Source organism: Symphodus melops, assembly GCF_947650265.1.
Source record: "Symphodus melops genome assembly, chromosome: 8".
NCBI classification, from domain to species: Eukaryota; Metazoa; Chordata; class Actinopteri; order Labriformes; family Labridae; genus Symphodus; species Symphodus melops.
Window position 1 is genome coordinate 24,801,929 of NC_136698.1, and position 18,574 is coordinate 24,820,502.

The 18,574-nt window shown below is 38.4% G+C and overlaps 2 protein-coding genes across 7 annotated transcripts in view; one reads left to right on the top strand and one right to left on the bottom strand.

The window, feature by feature from the left end:
* Positions 1–18,574, top strand: part of lpp (LIM domain containing preferred translocation partner in lipoma) — a 157,901-nt gene that overhangs the window by 92,294 nt on the left and 47,033 nt on the right. For all 5 annotated transcript variants that reach the window (XM_079350537.1, XM_079350541.1, XM_079350538.1 and 2 more), the window contains one exon: positions 3,200–3,787. In XM_079350537.1, the coding sequence (XP_079206663.1) occupies positions 3,200–3,787 (588 nt within the window). The remainder of the gene's footprint in view (positions 1–3,199; positions 3,788–18,574) is intronic.
* The window catches only part of LOC306828231 (basic immunoglobulin-like variable motif-containing protein), a 367,160-nt gene that overhangs the window by 85,724 nt on the left and 262,862 nt on the right, over positions 1–18,574 (bottom strand). The window lies entirely within an intron of this gene.

An 18,574-nucleotide genomic window follows, 5' to 3' on the forward strand; every position in this document is an offset into this window, starting at 1 on the left:
CTGATCCTGAGGGAAGTCCAAAGCATCCAGTATGCAAACCGCTGTCCCCCCTGACATATACATGTATACATGAACCTGAACAAAGATTGAAAGAAATCCTACATAAATCAAGCTGAAACGCATACATTAAAAAAATTCAACCTATACCAAGAAAATAAACGCAACGAGAAACAATGAAAATGTTTGCGCAGGACTAAGAATAAATATTGTGTACAATTTAACAAAAGCTGTAGATAGTTTTAAAACACAGGTAAAATCAGACCTGCATATTATAGTCACAAACAGCTGCACAGAAACATTTATTAGGTGGAGTTATTTCTTCTATAAACTGAAGCTCCAAGGATACTACAGACACACAATGACCTGCTGCCAGTATGAAGTGTCATTGTACTCGTGCTTTTTGTATGCTGTTGGTTATAAACAAGACCATTTGTATTTGACCATCATAAGGTTAAAAACACATGAGTTTATAATTGCTCTTCAAAATCTTGTATTTATTTAAATGTGCTCCAAAATACAATCCTGACAAAAATTCAAGCAATGACGCAGGAAGTCATATTTGCGGTTGTGGGTCCAAAACATCTTGTGTTCTGAATTCAGTCTTTCCTCTTTTTCTCAGTGAACTCCTTCTGTGCTTAACTCTGTTCTTGTGTCTTATGTGGTCACTTTTATTATGTCTTCTTTAATATATTTGCTACTGTTGTAATGTTCACACACTGCTTAGACCAGAGGGTTGGATGATTCGAGCCTTCAGGGTTGTTGTTTTTTTTTCAGAAAGCTGTGCTGTAAAGCATTATGCACTTCTGTGATACATGCTTGTTAAACCATTATCATATTACTCTACACATTTACCTTCACTGCTCAGAAGGACGTGACCACTGGAAGATGACACACAGTGAAGTAATGATTGTATAGCTAGAACAAACATTGATTTATCATGTCATCTCAGGCCACACTCATTAACATTAAGAGGTCAAACACAAACAGCGGCTTGAACAGCGGCTTATTTCATGTGGAAATCCTCCCCGCTACACGGACATTTAGGTTGAGATTGTTCACATTTGATTAGTTTCATCCTCCTCAAAAAGGACTGAATCCATTCTCTTAATGTAATTTGTGGAAAATGTACCATGACAGTGTAATTATTTAGAGGGGGCCAATTTGCATTTTCACTGCTCTGCTAGCTGAATGCTACTGTAGGTTCTAAGGCCTTAAAGATAAATTAATAATCTAGAGTATTTAAAACCCATGAAACATTTAAATTAAGTAATTTCACTTCCTAAAGGGCATGGTGGAGACTTCTCCATACATATGCACACAGACACACTTTTTAAATAAACATCGGCACTAATCACTGAGACAGAAATCAGACTGAGAGCAGAAAATATCTGGTGGAGCTTTTAATGGTTCCTCAGGGGCTCCCCTCTGACTCAGATTAGATAGGATTTAGACAAAGTTGATGCATGCACCTCTTTAACCGAAACTTTGACTTCTTTTTTTTTTTTAAACCCTTTTTCAAGTAAATTATAAGGATCATAAACTAGATTTCATTGTGTACTGTTTCAAAGATAGAATAACAACACAAGTTTATTTTATGACATTAAAGCAAAGATTAAAGCGATGTGTGCTCATGCAGAAAAACAGCTATTTGGGGCATTTCTGTGCAATGGCTTTGATCAACTTTTAAAGGAAATCGATTGGAATTGATGCTCTGCCCCAATTTAGAAGACATCTCATCAAACTGAGTTACAAAGGGTCCAAAGTCTACAAGTGTTCATTTTTGTTCTCTTAGTGCTGCAAATTTAGTAATTGACTCTGATTCTTGGCCTCAGGCAGTAACCTAATAAGGCCATCCAAGGTTAATGATAGACCCTTTTTAGACTGGCTGAACGTCTGACACCGATATTGGTAGTGAAAAACAATTATTACTTACATGAGAGACACTCGGGGCAGAAGCCTCTGACATCGGAGTGAAACAATGTTATTATCTGTGTTAAGCAATGCTTTATTTGTCATAGCTTGGCCTGCGCATCCAATGAAATGGTTGTTCAGATGCTGTTATTCCCAGCAGTGTTTTTGTGTTTCTGCTTTGCAGTCGTCTCTTCCCAGGAACACCATCACTACAAATCTTAGTGATTTAACATCTCTCCCGTCCAAACAGCCACAGTCAGCACAAGTGTCATGTGCCATTGCCAATCTGCTGTCATGGCGTCCTCTGCCAAACAATTTACTACTTCCCTGCCTGCTTTATTAGCCATAGATTACGGCTGGTCGTGGACAGCGTAGAGCCTCTGCTGTCGAGGTAGCCTGGTAATTGACTCCAGGGAGGCAGGCTGGATAATCATTTGAACGTAAAGCATAGAGTCTGTACATAGCAGTTGGATATAACTGATGCATTTCTACCATTCAGCAGGATTTAATTTATCGAAGTTTTCATTTTTTCTCGTTACAGTTGCTGACTTATTGCAACGCTTTTTAGCCATGCTAATGCATTTCCTTCAGTCGTTATGCTGCCTTACTCCAGACCAAAACATTACTACAATTATTTCATGAAATTAGTTTTTTATATAATTGATGGCCTTGTTTTTGTGTCAACACACGTAAAAGTGGAATCCCACAAACATTGCTGATGTTTAATAGAATAGGCACGCCTACTTCACATTAGCTTGCTTTTCTGATGTTAGCATTTTGGATGAATTGCCTTAGGGCGATCTCACTGTCGGAAAAAATGTTACACAATGACAGAAAACAATTCAAGAGCTTTTTGCTGGAGTTTTGGTCTGCTCCTATCATCTCTATCATTTGACGGTTGTAAAATACAGTTCAAGTTCAAGCCATTCTTTTCTCTTTATGTTCTGATACAACCAATGATGTTTAATTTGAATACAACTCTCTCATCTTGGTTCATGTAAAATCTTGAAGTTTAATGGAAATTTGAAAGAACCAAAACGTAAGCACTCTCCATCCCAAACAGGAAACAGGAAACTGGGTAGTGGGTAAACACAAAAAAACTTTCTGCTCCACTGTTTATTTTTATTCTTCAAGTTTTCTGATAGGAGTGAGTAAATAATCTCAAGAAGACTTTAATTGGTGTCATGTAGAAATTAACCCTGCAAGATATCCGGTCTTTGTAACCAAGTATGTATCTTATGAGGTGTTCTAACTAAATATGTGACCCAACTTTTCTGCTGTTTTTCAGAACTCTGGATCTTCAGCAGCCTCCACACCTAACGCTCCAGTGACTGGCTATAAGCGTATGGTCATTCCAACCCAGCCACCTCTAACTGCCACCAAGAAGTCTACACCCAAACCTCAGTGTCCTGGGGGAGTTTCGTCCATCCCCCCTTCGTCTGCCAGCCCCATTGCCAAGCCTCAGAGCCACATGGCCCCTCAGCCTGTCCCAGCCTCCTATGCCACAGCCTCAACCCCGAGTCAGCCCACCTTCAATGTTCAAGTGAGATCAGCCCAACCTGGCCCCCAGCAAGCCCCAGGTGGGCACCAATTTGGCCAGCAGCCCATCCGAAGCCCTGCACAGGTGCATTACATGCCGGCCCAGCCCAAAGGTCCTGACTTTGCCTACGGACCACCGCAGCCAGGCTTCTCCCCAATGGCTCAAGTTGCATATCAAGAACAGCACCATCCAGGAGCACCCCAAGTCGGCGGTTCAAGGAGACCTGAGCCAGCCCCTGTCCAAGCATACCAACCTCCAGGCCCCAAGAAGACCTACATCACAGATGTTCCACCAAGCTTGACTCCTTACATGTCTGGACCAGCCATTCCACCAAAGGTAGGACTGTTTATATCATATGAACAACAACATACTAGTTATTCCAGACATAGGCAACATTTCAGGACTTTGACAAAACAGAACAATTCACCCATTTATTCATTCACCTGTCTATACCATTTTTATAATTCTGACACTCTTTCCCCTCTGGATTGGTGACACTTGTCCAACCAGACTGGCATATCCATTTATCCAGCTTTATCTACTAACTCTCTGTGGAGAACACCAAAGCTATCCTAGGCCAGCTGAGATATTTAATCCCTCCAGTGAGTTTGAGGTCTGCGCTGGGGCTTCCTCCCAGTTAGGTATCCCTGGAATACCTCCCCAGGGAGGAAACTGAGAGGTTTCCTGATTGGATACTTGAACCAAGTCAGCCTGCTTATGTAAAAGAGGAAACCTTCTTCAAACCTCTCTGGGATCTTTAAGCTTCTGTATCTCAAAAGACTGAGACTTGCGTTAAAGTGTAGAAGACTAATTTCATCCAAAACTATTTCCTTTTAGTAGATCCTCAAATTCCATCACAGTAGTTATGAGTAACAAATGGTGCTTTAGTATATGACAATACGACATCTACTCGAATACCTTCAAACATCAGACTGTTGGGCCATGTTTCATCGCTTGTAGGCAAACTATGATGAGTGATTTACATGTTTCACTCCTTTTGGCAGCTATGGTAGAAGGTTGTTGTATTATCCCTTCTTGCAGTTATTAAAAATCACTGCGGTAAAAGCTAAACCATTTATTCTTTTTGCCTCTTTAGTTATCTTTATTGTTTATTTGATTGTTGATGATGGTATACAACTTGGTCAAAATGTATAAATCTGGGGTGCACCAACTGTTGGCATAATCAACAAAACGGATGTAAAAAAAAAAAAAAAGCCTTAGCTGCAGGAAAAATGATTGCTTGCTTTTATGTTTTATAATTTAAATAACCTTAAGTTACAAACTTTTGTGGATATTTAGCATTTAAAGAAAATCCCCCAAAACCCATCATGTAAGTGTAAAAAATAATAAAACAGTGCTCTAAGTTTCCATTGAAATTATCAAGAGGTATAAACCTTCTACTTATTAGAATGACAATACTTCCAAACAAGTAAAACCAACCGAGTGTAAAGAACTGTTTTGTAATCTTTATTTTAGGAACTAGCTCTATTATTGGTTTAAGGATCAATATGTTCACACACTGTGTAATTTTGTATATTATCAAAAATTTAATAAGGATCACCTCTGGTATGTATTTTTTTTTTTTTGTGTTACATTTTCTATTCTCCTTTTAGTTTTAAATAGTATTCACTTGCATTGCATTCACCTGTACACCATTTTTAAAACTGTGGACGATTGTCATCATAAAAACAAAAATACTGTGGTATGCACTGGCAGACCATTTCTGTCTTGGAGTTCAAAGGGTTAAACTCGTTCACGTAAGCTTGCTGCTAGCACTCACGTGTGGCTTTACATAAAGTGCTGACTGTTTTCTGTTGAGCTAAGACCAGACTGGTGTTATTCAATACAAAAGAAGTGATGTGTTTGATTCTCCAAGAAAGGAAGTGTGTTTAAGAATACGTGTGCCAGTGTGCTGCATACTTTAGTGCACAGTTCACAGTTTGTATGTGTGTGTCTGTTGGTGTGTGTGTGTGTAGCTTCAGTAAGAATAGATTTTGCCACATCAAATGGTAATGCAGCGGGGAGCTGCTTGCCATCTTTCATTGAAAAGCTCACAATAAACAGTTGTTTTAACCTTTATACATTTTTAAAAGATCTTCTCTGTTGGGGGTTTACACCATCTGATTCCATTTGTCTCATTAAACAGAGTGTATATTCATGTGTATAAATACACCCACTGTGCATTTTATATCGAGGGTAAAAGCTTGATTATAATATTTAATATAAAATTAAATGTACTGTTTTCATTTTTCAGAAACTAAGCGGTCTTAAAGTTATAATTATAAAATCTTTGTTAAACCCCTAAAACATTGTTGTCCAATCACAGTTTGGCTGAAACTTTAGATCCCCGACACTGAGAGCGAAGGGTTAAACGTGTGAGAAATGTTTACAGCAGTGTATTGACCTAGAATTGTTGAAATGGAAGTTGAAATCTGCAGAATGTCTGACTAACTCATTCAGCTGACAGCCTGCAGTGTGTACCTTTAAAGATCAAGGACCGCCTTATGAACTCAGTACTTGAGTTCATGGGGTGACAGGTTATGTGAAAGACGCCTCACCCTTCTTACTCCTATCACTGTACTTTTACCCCATTGTATGAAAGCCTGTTTTGACTGCTGTGTGTTTATGGTGAAATATGCACACAGCCTTGCATTACACACATATTAATGATACTTTTTTAATGTGAACACTGAACTAAGAACAAAAAAGCCAGAGGGAGTTTGACTTCATTCTCTCTTTAGAAAGTAATTACTCAAAGATCTATATTTAGATCTAAAATATCCACATAAACATTTTAACAGATGCTTTGATTTTAACGAGTACAATGGAAATTGCATTCTTTCATAGAGTAAACATTAGCTTTGTTAGCAAGCTAGCTTATAACCCTGGTCAGTCTACCTTTTGTCTATAATCAAGAACCTTTTGTATGGAAATATCAAAAATGATTTGATTCTATTGAGCAATGTTGCTGGTTTGATGCATATGTGCTGTGAGAGACTGGGAAGCTAATTAGCATGGCTCACACTTAAACATCGTCATAGTTCTAACATTTATTGCACACAAGGCAATGACATATAGCATTACATTTAATCCTAAAAGGAGCAGTATGAGGCTGTATAAGGCCTGGCCACCTGCCTTAAATCCTCTAAAGATGTTGGATCCAGCTTTAGACCTTTTTATAGAAGTGTACATGACTGAGAAGAATAAGTAAACACAGTTGTCTCTGAGAACAGTGTAATCAATGCCACAGAGACAGCTATTCTAATCTTAATATATCCAGCAGTCGACAATCTCTGGAAAGTGAAAGGCCCTTGAGTTTTCCTTAATTCAAGGATTTTATGCTGGTTCAAAATACAAACTGGGCCTCTCAGCCTCTGGGAAAAGCTCATCAAGGACTGTACTTTACTAAATACAAATTAAGTTCAACGTTGCAGAGAGTATCTTAAAAATAAGTCTAATTATATTTGTTCAGAACAAAAGTCTACATATTGCTTGAAAAGCCGGCTTTGGTCCCAGTTTGATGCATTATTAAAAAACAAAAGGTGGCGTTTAATAGATTTGTGAGCTTTTCTTTGATTTCAGATAAAAGCAGATCACTAATTTTACAGAGATAGCATGTACGCTGTATATATTTATCTTCTTTCCCAAGGATATACGGTAGCAGGATAATGGGCTCTATGCCCACCTCCCTCCCCCATGTGCTTTATTTGTCTGCTTTGAATCATTTCAGGAACCTTAATGACAATATAAAAGCAAGATTTCACTGAATATAGAATCTGTCTATTTTTACTTTTATCACTCTGCTTGTCCCAATGTCATGACATGTTCATAACCTTCTACACATGGTGTTAAATTGCCTCCAAATAAGTGTCCTGCTCCCCTTTTAATCTGTTGTGTGAATAAACCAAAACATAGTCAATTAAAGGAACTATTTACATATTTGTCATGAATATCAAAAATGATCTCCACGCTCTTACAGTTCATGGTTATTTTATGTAATACCCTTCCTCAGTAGGGGGTCTATGACTTTGATTGAGGACTTTATTCAAGAGATCATGAGGGTATTCATAGAAGGTCAGTTTCATTAGAAGTCCAAGATGAACTCCTCGGATGAAACTCTGTGATCTAGACTTGTTCCGATTAGCTCGCAAGCTCTGCGTCCCACTTCACCCTCAGTCAACCCCTGCTGCTACCCAGCACCCAATCCCTCCCAATGTGCTCCGCTCACACGTAGACTGAAGGTGTAAGAACAGATTTTCACATCAACAGGCTCCGAGATGCTTAATTACCCAAATCCACCACTGTTTGATCTCCATTGTGGTCCGAAAAATTAACACATTTCATGGCTGCCGGTTAACATCCCAATTTCCACGAGTCTCTGCGTCTTTCCCGAAATTGGAGGAAAGCTAAGCTGGATGATGACTTGTGTTATTGCTGAGCTTGAGTGACGTTTGACAGGGGGGGATTATTTTGAACCACTCGATCCCTGCAGCGAGTTAAAGCCCCCTCGAAGGTCAATGATGGTTTCAACTGTCACGCGTGTTAAAATGTCTGACATTTCTCTGCCTTCTGGTTCCGGCCATTTTGCCTTTTGACCTGCATGGTTACATTTACATTAAGTGCCATCATGACATGTCCAAAAGACTGCTTTTATTTTGTGATTGGCAGGAACCCAATTATTAATCTCTCTCAATTTTGTTTTGTCAAAACCCAAAAGAAAGTTATGAAAGCTTATGGAAATAAGCAATTCAGAATGTAAATGAGCATTATTTGAGAAACACATTTGGCAGTAGACTAATAGTGTTTTTAAATAAACTTCTATTACAGATTTTCATGCAATCTTTTTTCTGAGTTTGCATAAAACTACAATTTTGTCTGTATAATGATGGAAACTAAAATAGCCTCTGTTGGGTTTTTTTTAACACTGCTAGAAAACAACAACAACAACACACTGCCTGTTGCTAAATATGTAACATTCCTGTTTAGTGTGCTGGACGGCTAACTAAGGCAAGAAAAGTAAATAACACACTAATTGAATGAAACAAGACTGCAGAACTTAAGTCAACTAAAATAAATGATGTCTGGATCACATGCTTTTAGTGTGACATCATTTGAAAAGGCACCCAGACCAGATCAGAGATTATTAATAATGCAAGTGCTGGGACTAGGAGAGGTAATTATAATGATCTCGGTGTCATTTAAGTGCAAAATAATTTAGACATCCTGTTCCCTATGTCGGCAAGTAGAAATGTAATGCAAAACTCCAGTTTATAATAAAATCATTCGGCGCTGTATCATCTGTATAACGATGGTGGTCAATATTACAAAATGTCTGTGGATGATTTGCCTGAGAGAATGAATGTTAATTGGGAATAAAAGGGGACCGAGAATATATCCCTTTGGGACTCGGGCCACAAATAATTATTTCCCTGACCTATTAAGTTTGTTTTCCTACTGAGTGGATGGAGAAGCAATCATTCAACAGCTTTCTGTGTTTGCAGTATAATAACTACAATATGCCTGGAAAGATGATCAGATCAAACACTTGTTGTGTGATGACTTCTCCCGAGGTTATTGACCTCAATTGCCCTCCTCTCAAGTACTCTGAGCAGCTCTTAAAAAAGCCAGCCGCCTGAGTGCAGGGTTACCAGCTCGGCTGCAGATAACCACAGAGGATTCCTCGCTTGGTGCAGTGTTACCAGGTATAACTACAAAGTGAAAGCCCAGGGCTTCGCCAACATGAAGATACGGTATCTGCAGCCCTATGATCTTTTCTGTGTGCAGAATTGCATTTTAAACAAATTGGACTTTGTTCTAAGGTAAATCAATTGAACAATATTGTTATTTTGAATAATTTATCGTTAGAAAAATGGTTCCATATTTTCTAATGTTTTGAAGTAGACTTTTTTAGAAAGAGCAGGAAATTGGTTCAGACCAGCAAATGATATCACAAACAAGATTTCTGTTCAGCTGATACGTTTTCATTTTATTTATAGGGACATTGAAGCATCAGATTTAGAGCTCATACACAAATTGAATGCGCTTCAGTCCTGTCCACGAAACTTCCCTCTGGCAAGACTAAAAAGACATAAATCATTCCTCAGAATTTCTTATAGCTGCTCTCGCTTTCAATCAACTATACAGTGGTAACTGATTCTGAACATTATAAAAAAGCAGCCTTCAAGTCCCACTTTGTACCTATACACATGTATTTGCTATTCACATGCCACCATGTGTGAAGGACGGAATCATGAGTTCTATTTCAGTGCAGCAGTTTCTGCCAAATAAATGTACAGTGGAGCTTTCAGAAAAATAACACCTCTTAAATAAGCTTTGCATGTGTGTGTGGGTGTGTTTGTGTGCTCATATACAGTATGTGTGTGATTGTGCTTAATGCATGCAATCTCAGTGAAAGGTTCAAGTAATGAAGCTGGAAATATAATTAGAATAGATTCCAGTAGTTTTTCAGACCACATTATTGTCATTAAAATAAAAAAAAGAGTCAAAAAGCAAACCCACTCATGTGAGTATACTTCAATTATACCTGTGATCCACTCTGCCCTTTAAACACATTTTCTTCTTCTTCTCAAACTGTTTTTAAGAAACCGAGATCATTCAGAGAAGCACAAACAAGCGGCACTTTGGATGTTTATTTGCCTGTCATCTTCTTCTCCTTTGGTTGGAGCTGGTGAGGTCGTATTTCTGATATGTGGGAATTAAATACATCATCGTTCAGTGATTTCACTTAAAGAACTCTGCAAAGGAAACAATGAATGATCATTTGAATTGCAAAGGCATTTTTGATGCTTTCATCTCAAACATTCCTTTCAATAGAAGTACTAAGCTTATGTTTGTATTTTTACTTATTGTGATGTCATTTATTGAAGTATCTCCTAATGCTTCATTCTCTTTAAGGTTATGTAAGTTAAGCTTTTGCTATGCTTTTATCTTATATGAATGGCGCAAAAAAAATATTATGCAAGCGAAGAGCTCCTGCTGCTAGACTGGAAAAAATAAAAATAATTATGAGGACATCAGCAAATGAACAATGGCATGACTCCAAAGATGGAAGTCTTCTGCTGCAAATAGAATGACGGCTGAAAGTATTTCAGTATTTTTTCCATAGATTTAAAAGGGATTATGTTCCAAAAGATTTCAAGCTGCCAACAGTGGGAGATATATTTTTATTAGATAGCACAGAGTAGTCTTGTTTCTGTTCATCTTTTGTCTGTATATTCTTAAAGCTCCATATTTTTCAAGTGAAGCATTTGCAGAGGCCAACATTCATTGTTAACACCAATGCTCTCCTGCTCACAGCGTTCTGCTTCGAAGCTGTGAGCAAGTGAAGCATGTGCTCCGGAATCTGGTGGAAAATGCAACTTGACGAGAAGTAAATCGACAACAATGTGAACAAGAATGTATACTTCAGATTTCTGAGTCAACATTGTGAAGAAAACTCCACCGTCTCTTTTAGACTGAGACACAGGCTCTTCTTTTTAAACAGCACCAGATGAACCAATCAAAACATTGCATGTTATTGCACACTCCATAAATGCAGCGTCATGTTTTACACATGAAGCTATAGAACATGTTTCACCTTGATAAGAGTCCTTATCAGTCAGTGTGAGTACACTTCCATAATACATGCTGACACAAACTTACATAGGGAGGAATATGAAACAGAATATCAACGAGATAAAGCTGCTGAATGAAAGTCTCTTTGTGCTAATTTACAGTCAAAGGGACAATATTGAAGTAAATGTATCGTCAGAAATAGTGAATGAAGCTGAGATTTGAGCCTTTCTGTGTCATTATATTATTTAAAGTTCTTCATAAATAATAGAAAGGTAACTTCTAGTGGCTCCATATGTTTTTAGAAAACATAAGTATATGTCATGAGTGTTGATTTCTTTAAGAAATGATCCTCTTTTCAATGTTGTTGATTCCCCAGCAGCGGGTCATTCAAGTTGATTCTTCTTATAAATACGAGCTTCTCAAAGGCACCATTTTCAATACACATAAACATCTTAGATGTGTTTTTCTACTGAAAGCTGCAAAAGGTAGAGAGGTGCATGTCAATTTCTTTTTGAAGTTTATGGCAAGGCTGTGAACTGTGTAAGGATTCAAAATATCAATACTGAGCCAGAGGTATATTTAGGGACAGACTGTGAACCAGAAGACTTTAGAGGGACCAAAAAGCTGTTTATAATGTCATGCAAACACTGTTGTTATACATTACATACAGAGCGGTTACTTTACATTAAAGAAACCTACGCTTTTCTAGTTAATCAAATCAGTAATATAATTAACAGAATTACTTTTGTATAAACAGTAAAATACAAATTCAATGTTCATATTGATTTATTGATAGTCCCATGCAGAAGTCATGTAAAATGTTACGGACAAAGACACAGAGGACAGTTTAAGCCTTTTACCCTCCGTGCTCATATCAATGAATATCACATATGAATGTAATTGTCCTGGTCATTACACATAGACATTAGTCTCATTAAAATGGGAAGCTCAATAGCAGCAGTAAGGTAATGCAGAAAAGACTTTACTCCTGGGTTAACTTGGCCAGATAATATGGGCTAAAGGCCCCAAAAAATTGGCAAACTAGAGTAAGGCGGCACGCTTGGTTTGATTGTGTCCCAACAGCATGTACTGTCGTTTCAGCGGCTGTTAAGAACAAGAAGACTACTTTGCTGCTACTTGCATCATGGAAACTTTTGCAATTCAAAACACTGTTTAGAACCATACCGTAAGTCACCAGACGAGCAACACTACCTAAAAAAAGAATAGCAATGCCAGCCCAGCGTTTAAAGAGGTGCAGGTGGATGAGGTGACAAGGACTGTAGGTGTGTGCGTTTTGCAGTGAGAATTAGAGGTTATATTACATTGTGACGATATTGTAGCCATGCGTGACTTCTGCCAGATGCATGAATGACATAATCGTCAACATTTTAGATCCTAAATATCAAACATGTTTGAAATAAATCGGGCGACCAGGCCGAGCAGATCGGGGACGTAAAGATGGAACTTTGTACCGCTCACACTACGAGATAATCTGGGGAGATAATCGGTTCTGAACAGAATTGATTCGGGAGCGACCCTGCGATTGTCAGAACCTCAAATTCACCCAATGATCCTGCAGTGTGAGCCAAGCTTTAAGCCTGTCAGACTAAGAGACAGAGACCCCTTGAATTTCTTCAACATTAAACATGTTACAAGCTCCTGTGTATATTTAGTTTTGGGCTCACACCCATGTTGTTGGATGACATGGTGTTTGGAGGTGGTCCACACAGGCTCTGGTTACTAATTGCGCTGTAGACTAAAGGTCAGTTCACAAGAAGTGAGAAGTGAGGACCTTGAGGTCAGTGATGGAAAGTGAGTCTCCTTACGTTTCGTCTTGCCATGCCAACACATCAGTGAGCTTCCTACCAGTAGCTCCTTTAAAGCGCTACAAGGCTTTGACAAATCTCAAATGCATTTAGCTAGAGGCCACAAAAACAGGAAAGGCCCAATTAGCCTAACAGAGCCAGTACCAGTATTGATAAATCTGTTACAGTAAGGTGATTAATGGGCAAAGCTATGGATTTTATTTGTTACCCATAGTCCTCTACAATTTTGTAATGAATCAATTTAAAAGTAAGTTATTGATAACATATATATGATCAGATAAATGATAGACGTATCAGTTTGTTCTGAGAATAATTAAAAACCGAAGGAAAGTCACATGGGTTTTAAGATTAAGAGCTCATCTAAATGAGACTGATAGAAGACTTTTCAAACACTTCTGAGTACTGCCAAATTAATGAGTCACTAAATCACTAAATAATTAATCTTCTTAATAATTTACCAGCGTTAATGACACACTCATGAGTGGACTACGATCCAGCCATATTGAGGGTAAAGAAGATATATGAAACCATGCAAAACCTCCAGGGCTAAAGGAAGCCATCATTTATAAACTGCAGGTCCTTGAATGGCCACTGGAGGCTGCCTCTTTGAAGGAGTCTTTTCCCATTCGGGCCCATGTTAAAATGTCCAACTCACAGTGTGGTGCAAAGACAACGCTCACCTGTTTAAAGGATTCTGAGGTTTAAAGTTAAGAGTGTTGATACTTTGACCAGCTTGTTTCTCGTTAGCAAATGTGTATATGTATTGTGCAACACCTTCATTAAAAAAGAACATTGTTTATTGATATAATAAAATTATCGTATCGCAATACTATGTTGTATTGTAACCTCAAGTGAACGCCAACTTCGGGCTTCATAAACCTTTTCAGAAACCAACAGGTGACGTCACTGAGACGACACTCCTGTTTATACACTTTATGATGAACACCAACATTTAGAAAGTCAAAGCCACACTGTAAGTTTTCACCATTACTAGTTCTAAAGATGAATTTTGACCGGAGAGTCTGTGTTTGGTATCTTGACGCATGTTGGCGATTTGCCAGTTGTAAAAGTTCAGGCAGAAGTGGTGAATTCTAACCTAAAGATCTGTTTGTGTACAAGAGATTTCAGCCGGATGCTGTTATATTTAACGTCTATAATACCATATACCCACCACACCTCCTTCCTCAATTTCATTCATTTGGCACAGAGGGAAATGGGCTGGAACCGCATGTGCTGAATTACTGAAGGCTTTAATCTGGCAGAGTACATTTTGATCTACACAGATGTTACGTAAGGTCTGCAAGTATAAGGACCTCTACAGCATGTATGCGAGTATCCTGGTATGCCTACTCATGCAGTGAATTGGAACAGAACCATTACTAATGTTATTAGTAACATCTGTGCTTCCCGGCTTTGTCGAGGCAAAATATTTTCTGTGAAAAAAAAAAAAGAAAGGCCTGCACACTCATTCACTGAGTTTTCAAAATATATATGTAGAAACAATTGTGAAAGGAACAGCTGTTTTGGAACTAGGTTTTAATTTCGCCTCACATTGAATGGCTGACAGAATAACATGGTGTTGAGAAGGGTTAAAGGTTTTCTCTTGACTAAAAAATCGTTCCCGGGATTATGGGGATTTTTCGCAATGGATAAGGTTTTATTTTTTTGACACAATCAAGGTGTAATTGTTCTGAAGTAATTTTTTTATATTTCCACTTTGTATTAGATATTTCCTGTTAAGTTAATGATATTAAGCATGATGTCTCATCTCATAATGTGTATATATTTAGGGTAACCACAGTAATACACCTATTACCTATTACACCTAAAAAACCTAAATTCACAATTTAAAAAAAAAAAAAACACACACATTTATCCTAGGAACAGTAGTGGACTCTAGCCAGGTTTGTACCAGGATACTCTTTGAGTTTTCAAACACTGAATGTCACAAATGAAATGCTCCCACTGTCCATGACGTGTAACCCGAGCTTTCTGCAGATCGACTGTAAACCCCAGTCACCTACAAGACTGAGTTTATTGATTTAAATGGAGAATGAAAACTAGATCAACATAGGTTAATCTGTTTTTCAAACATGAACTTGTTGGTTTAATTTTATAATAAAGGTTTACGTTGTGTTAGGGATTCTGCAAGTGTGATTGGCCAGTTCATTGGATCAGTGTTATCCCCTAAGTATAGATCAGAAGTGTTTGTCACATAAGCGTTCATAAATAAAAGGCCCTGCCACCTTCTTCTCCCCTGCTCCCCTTTGAGAGGAACAGCACGGCTGATAAATAACTGGCCCGATCAATAGCTGTCATTGCAGTTCAGTGAGCCTCGGCAATCTAAAATGTCTGTGCAGTTTGTTTATTTTCTACTTGTGTTTTTTTATTTAACCTCTCTGCTGACATGCAGTAAAGAGATGCACGTGTGACCTGCAGCACAAACATTTCTCTGCAGGTTTAAACATGTGACTGTGTGGCATACAGAGGGTCTGTTGGTCTTATTACACTATTCACATACAGTAGCTGTATTGTGTTAGTTTTGCATTTAAATTGCTCAACTGAACCCATGGTGTTTAAAAAAAAACACTGATAACTGTATTTGCATCAAACAGGAAATCGAGCTCAAACTGGTGAGCAATGATAGAAATACATGAAGTGAATAAAGTCAAATCAAGGTTATGGTCCCATAATAATAATAATATTGAAAACATTGTTCTAAAAATAACAATAAGGTAACAAATATAATGGAAACCGTTGAAACCTAATCAATAAAAATAATATAAAGGTAAATAAAACAACAACACTGAAACCTGGTAATCTGTCAGGAAGTGAAAATGAAGCAAAATGAAGCGTTTAAAGTGAATGGCAGCAGTTTGAAGTAAAGCGTAGCTTGATGTTGTCAGCTCATTTTAAATATTTAACAGACTTTTTGGAACATTAAATCTTTTAAATCATAAAAAAAGACAACACGTTGTATTTAGTAAATCAAGAAAAACATATGGCCACAGTAGATGCAGCTGTTTGAATGCACTCGTCTCATCAAAGCATTTAGAAGTAGAGCCTCTATGGAGGTTTGAAGATGTCCTGGTTTGTTCACACAGCAGGCACATCAAGCACCTGCACAAACAGTGGCCCCTGCTGGCTCCTTCTGGACATGGTGTCCTGTCAGTTTAACAACTCGCCCTCTGCACAAAAACACTTTTCTCCGTTTGCTTTTTCTACTGTTGCTAAAACTAGATTCCTCTCTTTAACATCCTCTTCAGCCTCTCATCTGCCCCTGGCTCAGAGTCTGTGAAACGTGTGCACTTTCGAAACATTCCTTCTCATCAAGGCAGCATCCCTGAGCGGATCAGGCTCTGTGTTTTGTTGGCTGCAGCCTTTTATTGTTTGGTCAGCTGATGTGCTTCAGGGTGTCATTCACATAAACCATGTGGTTGTTAAGGTGGACAGGAGGAGGATATATTATGGTTTGTTTAGAATGGAAAATTACACAGGAGATGGACACTGAGTGTGTTACAGAAGGGAAGTGCACGCTGCCAGTACATCGATTTGAACACATAACCTGTATGAATCCTCATTATATCCACCACATGGGTTTGAATATAGATCTGTGCTACCACACGAGGAAACAGCAGGGAAATACTTTGAGCTTTGACCAAAACCAGGGAAACCTGCTTCCTGTGTAATATAGTGTTTGCTCCACTCACAGGATTGTAATGGTACACAAAGAGACGCCAAATAAGTTTGATCTCCGTCCCAACAATTTGTGCAGTCATTTGTTGTTTTTGTTGTTTTTTTCCCCCGTTGCTTGTGGCTCTCCTCTCTACACTCTCAGATTTTCAAATATCTGTTTGCAGGGGGATGTGTCAGTTCCCAACAGATGACCTAGTTTTTACACACGCACAATCTTGCAAACATTAAAAGGCCCCTCTCGACATACATTACATTTCTGTGAACACGCTGAAATTCATGCCTTTTATGCGTTTTCCGGTTTACAGCAAAAATTGGAGTGGCTGTGGAAAATGTCAATTACAGAATCTGTTAATTTTTAATTATGTTGGCTGCTCTGTACACAGCTGCTCTACCGTTGACTGTTGTTTTTTCCCCAGCATTTAATTGGAGCTGAAACAGCATGACCTATTTTGTTTGTAGAGAATGTATACTTTATCTGTGCCTCCTCAGAAGGTGGCCTTGAGCTCAATATTCAGCTTCTTTCTCAAAGTGTGATGTTTTTCAGATTATTCAGAACCTGTTCAAACATCACAAGCATCTCATTCGTCACCTCGAATACACAGGTCCATTAAGATGGAGTTCTTTTACAGACTTAACAAAGTTGTCAATTAAACATGAAGCAGCCAGAAAAATGACAAAGCAGCTTTATTCTGTCTGTGTTCTTTAAACTACGGATGGATTCAAGGTGTGAGAAAATACACTGTATGTAAAACTGAACATTCAAAATCCTAATGAGACAGATGGTCTGTTTTGCATGCATTTGTCCTTTCAAATAAATCCAAAGACAAGACAGTAAAAAGAGCACATAGTGAATGACAACATTTTAGATCTGTATTTCACTAATGCCTTCTTTATATACATGCAGGCCTTCCCCTTTATGTATACACAGAATTTCTGCATTTGATTTCCCTATCCAGTCCAATCTATTTATGCAAAATAGACTTTACCATGTTGTTCTAACACTAAAACGTGTCTCTAGCCTGTTGACAAACTCCCTAATTATGAAAAAAGTCCATCCTCTCCATCCATCCTTTTTTTGCCCCCCATTTAGAAAATGTGAGCTCAAACAAGCCCTTTTTTATTTTACATTTGTGACATCACAAAGGGCAGTAGACCCTCCCCCAGGTGGGTGACACTCTCACAGATATGTGTTTGTTCCGTCCTCTAAGACAGGGGTAAGACAGCTCATTTGCATTTAAAGCGATATACACAGAAACAGCCTGTACTGAGCAGGGCTGAAATAGAGGGGTTTATATGCATGATCAAATACAGGGTCGGGGTTGGCAAGAAACTTCATAGACATGTTTTGGAGAGTTTGAGACTTATTTAAACTGGTTGAAAAGGAGGAGAATATGTGACCTTCAAACAGAGACTAAACATCCATTCACCACAAGTGAGCACTTTGGCAGCAGTGAAAAGGAGAAACTTCCCTTTAACAGACGGAAACCCGAAGCAGAACCAGACTTACTGGAGAACGATTCAGTCTGCATTTTGGGACCCTGTATCGGTAGATGATATATTTATATGTGAACAAGCAAGTCAGGAAGATCTCAGGGGTTGCCTGTCATGAAATCTTCTAGAATTTTCAGGAGTGCATGTGCAAAAAAGCCTTGACCGTACAACACATGAGGGAAAAACACGCCACTGTATCTGCATGTCAAACATCCTTGTATGGTTGGTCAACTATGTAAATGCCATGTATGGGGCAAAGTCTTGGAGCTGGCATAACAAGACAGACATCTAAGTGTTGTCATCATCTTGACAGCACCAGGTTTTCTTATTGCCACTCGAACATACAAACCGTATCTATTTAAATCAGAATACCTGCTGCATGCTGAGTGCCATCTTGACATCACCTGTGTAATCAAAACAGAGCAGCTCTTTGTATTATTGAGAATATAACCGTGTCTGGTCAGACTTAACATGGGGATCACAGTAATGAGGTGCTCTCTGCGGTTTCTGTTCAAGTGCTCTTCTGTGTCGCAAT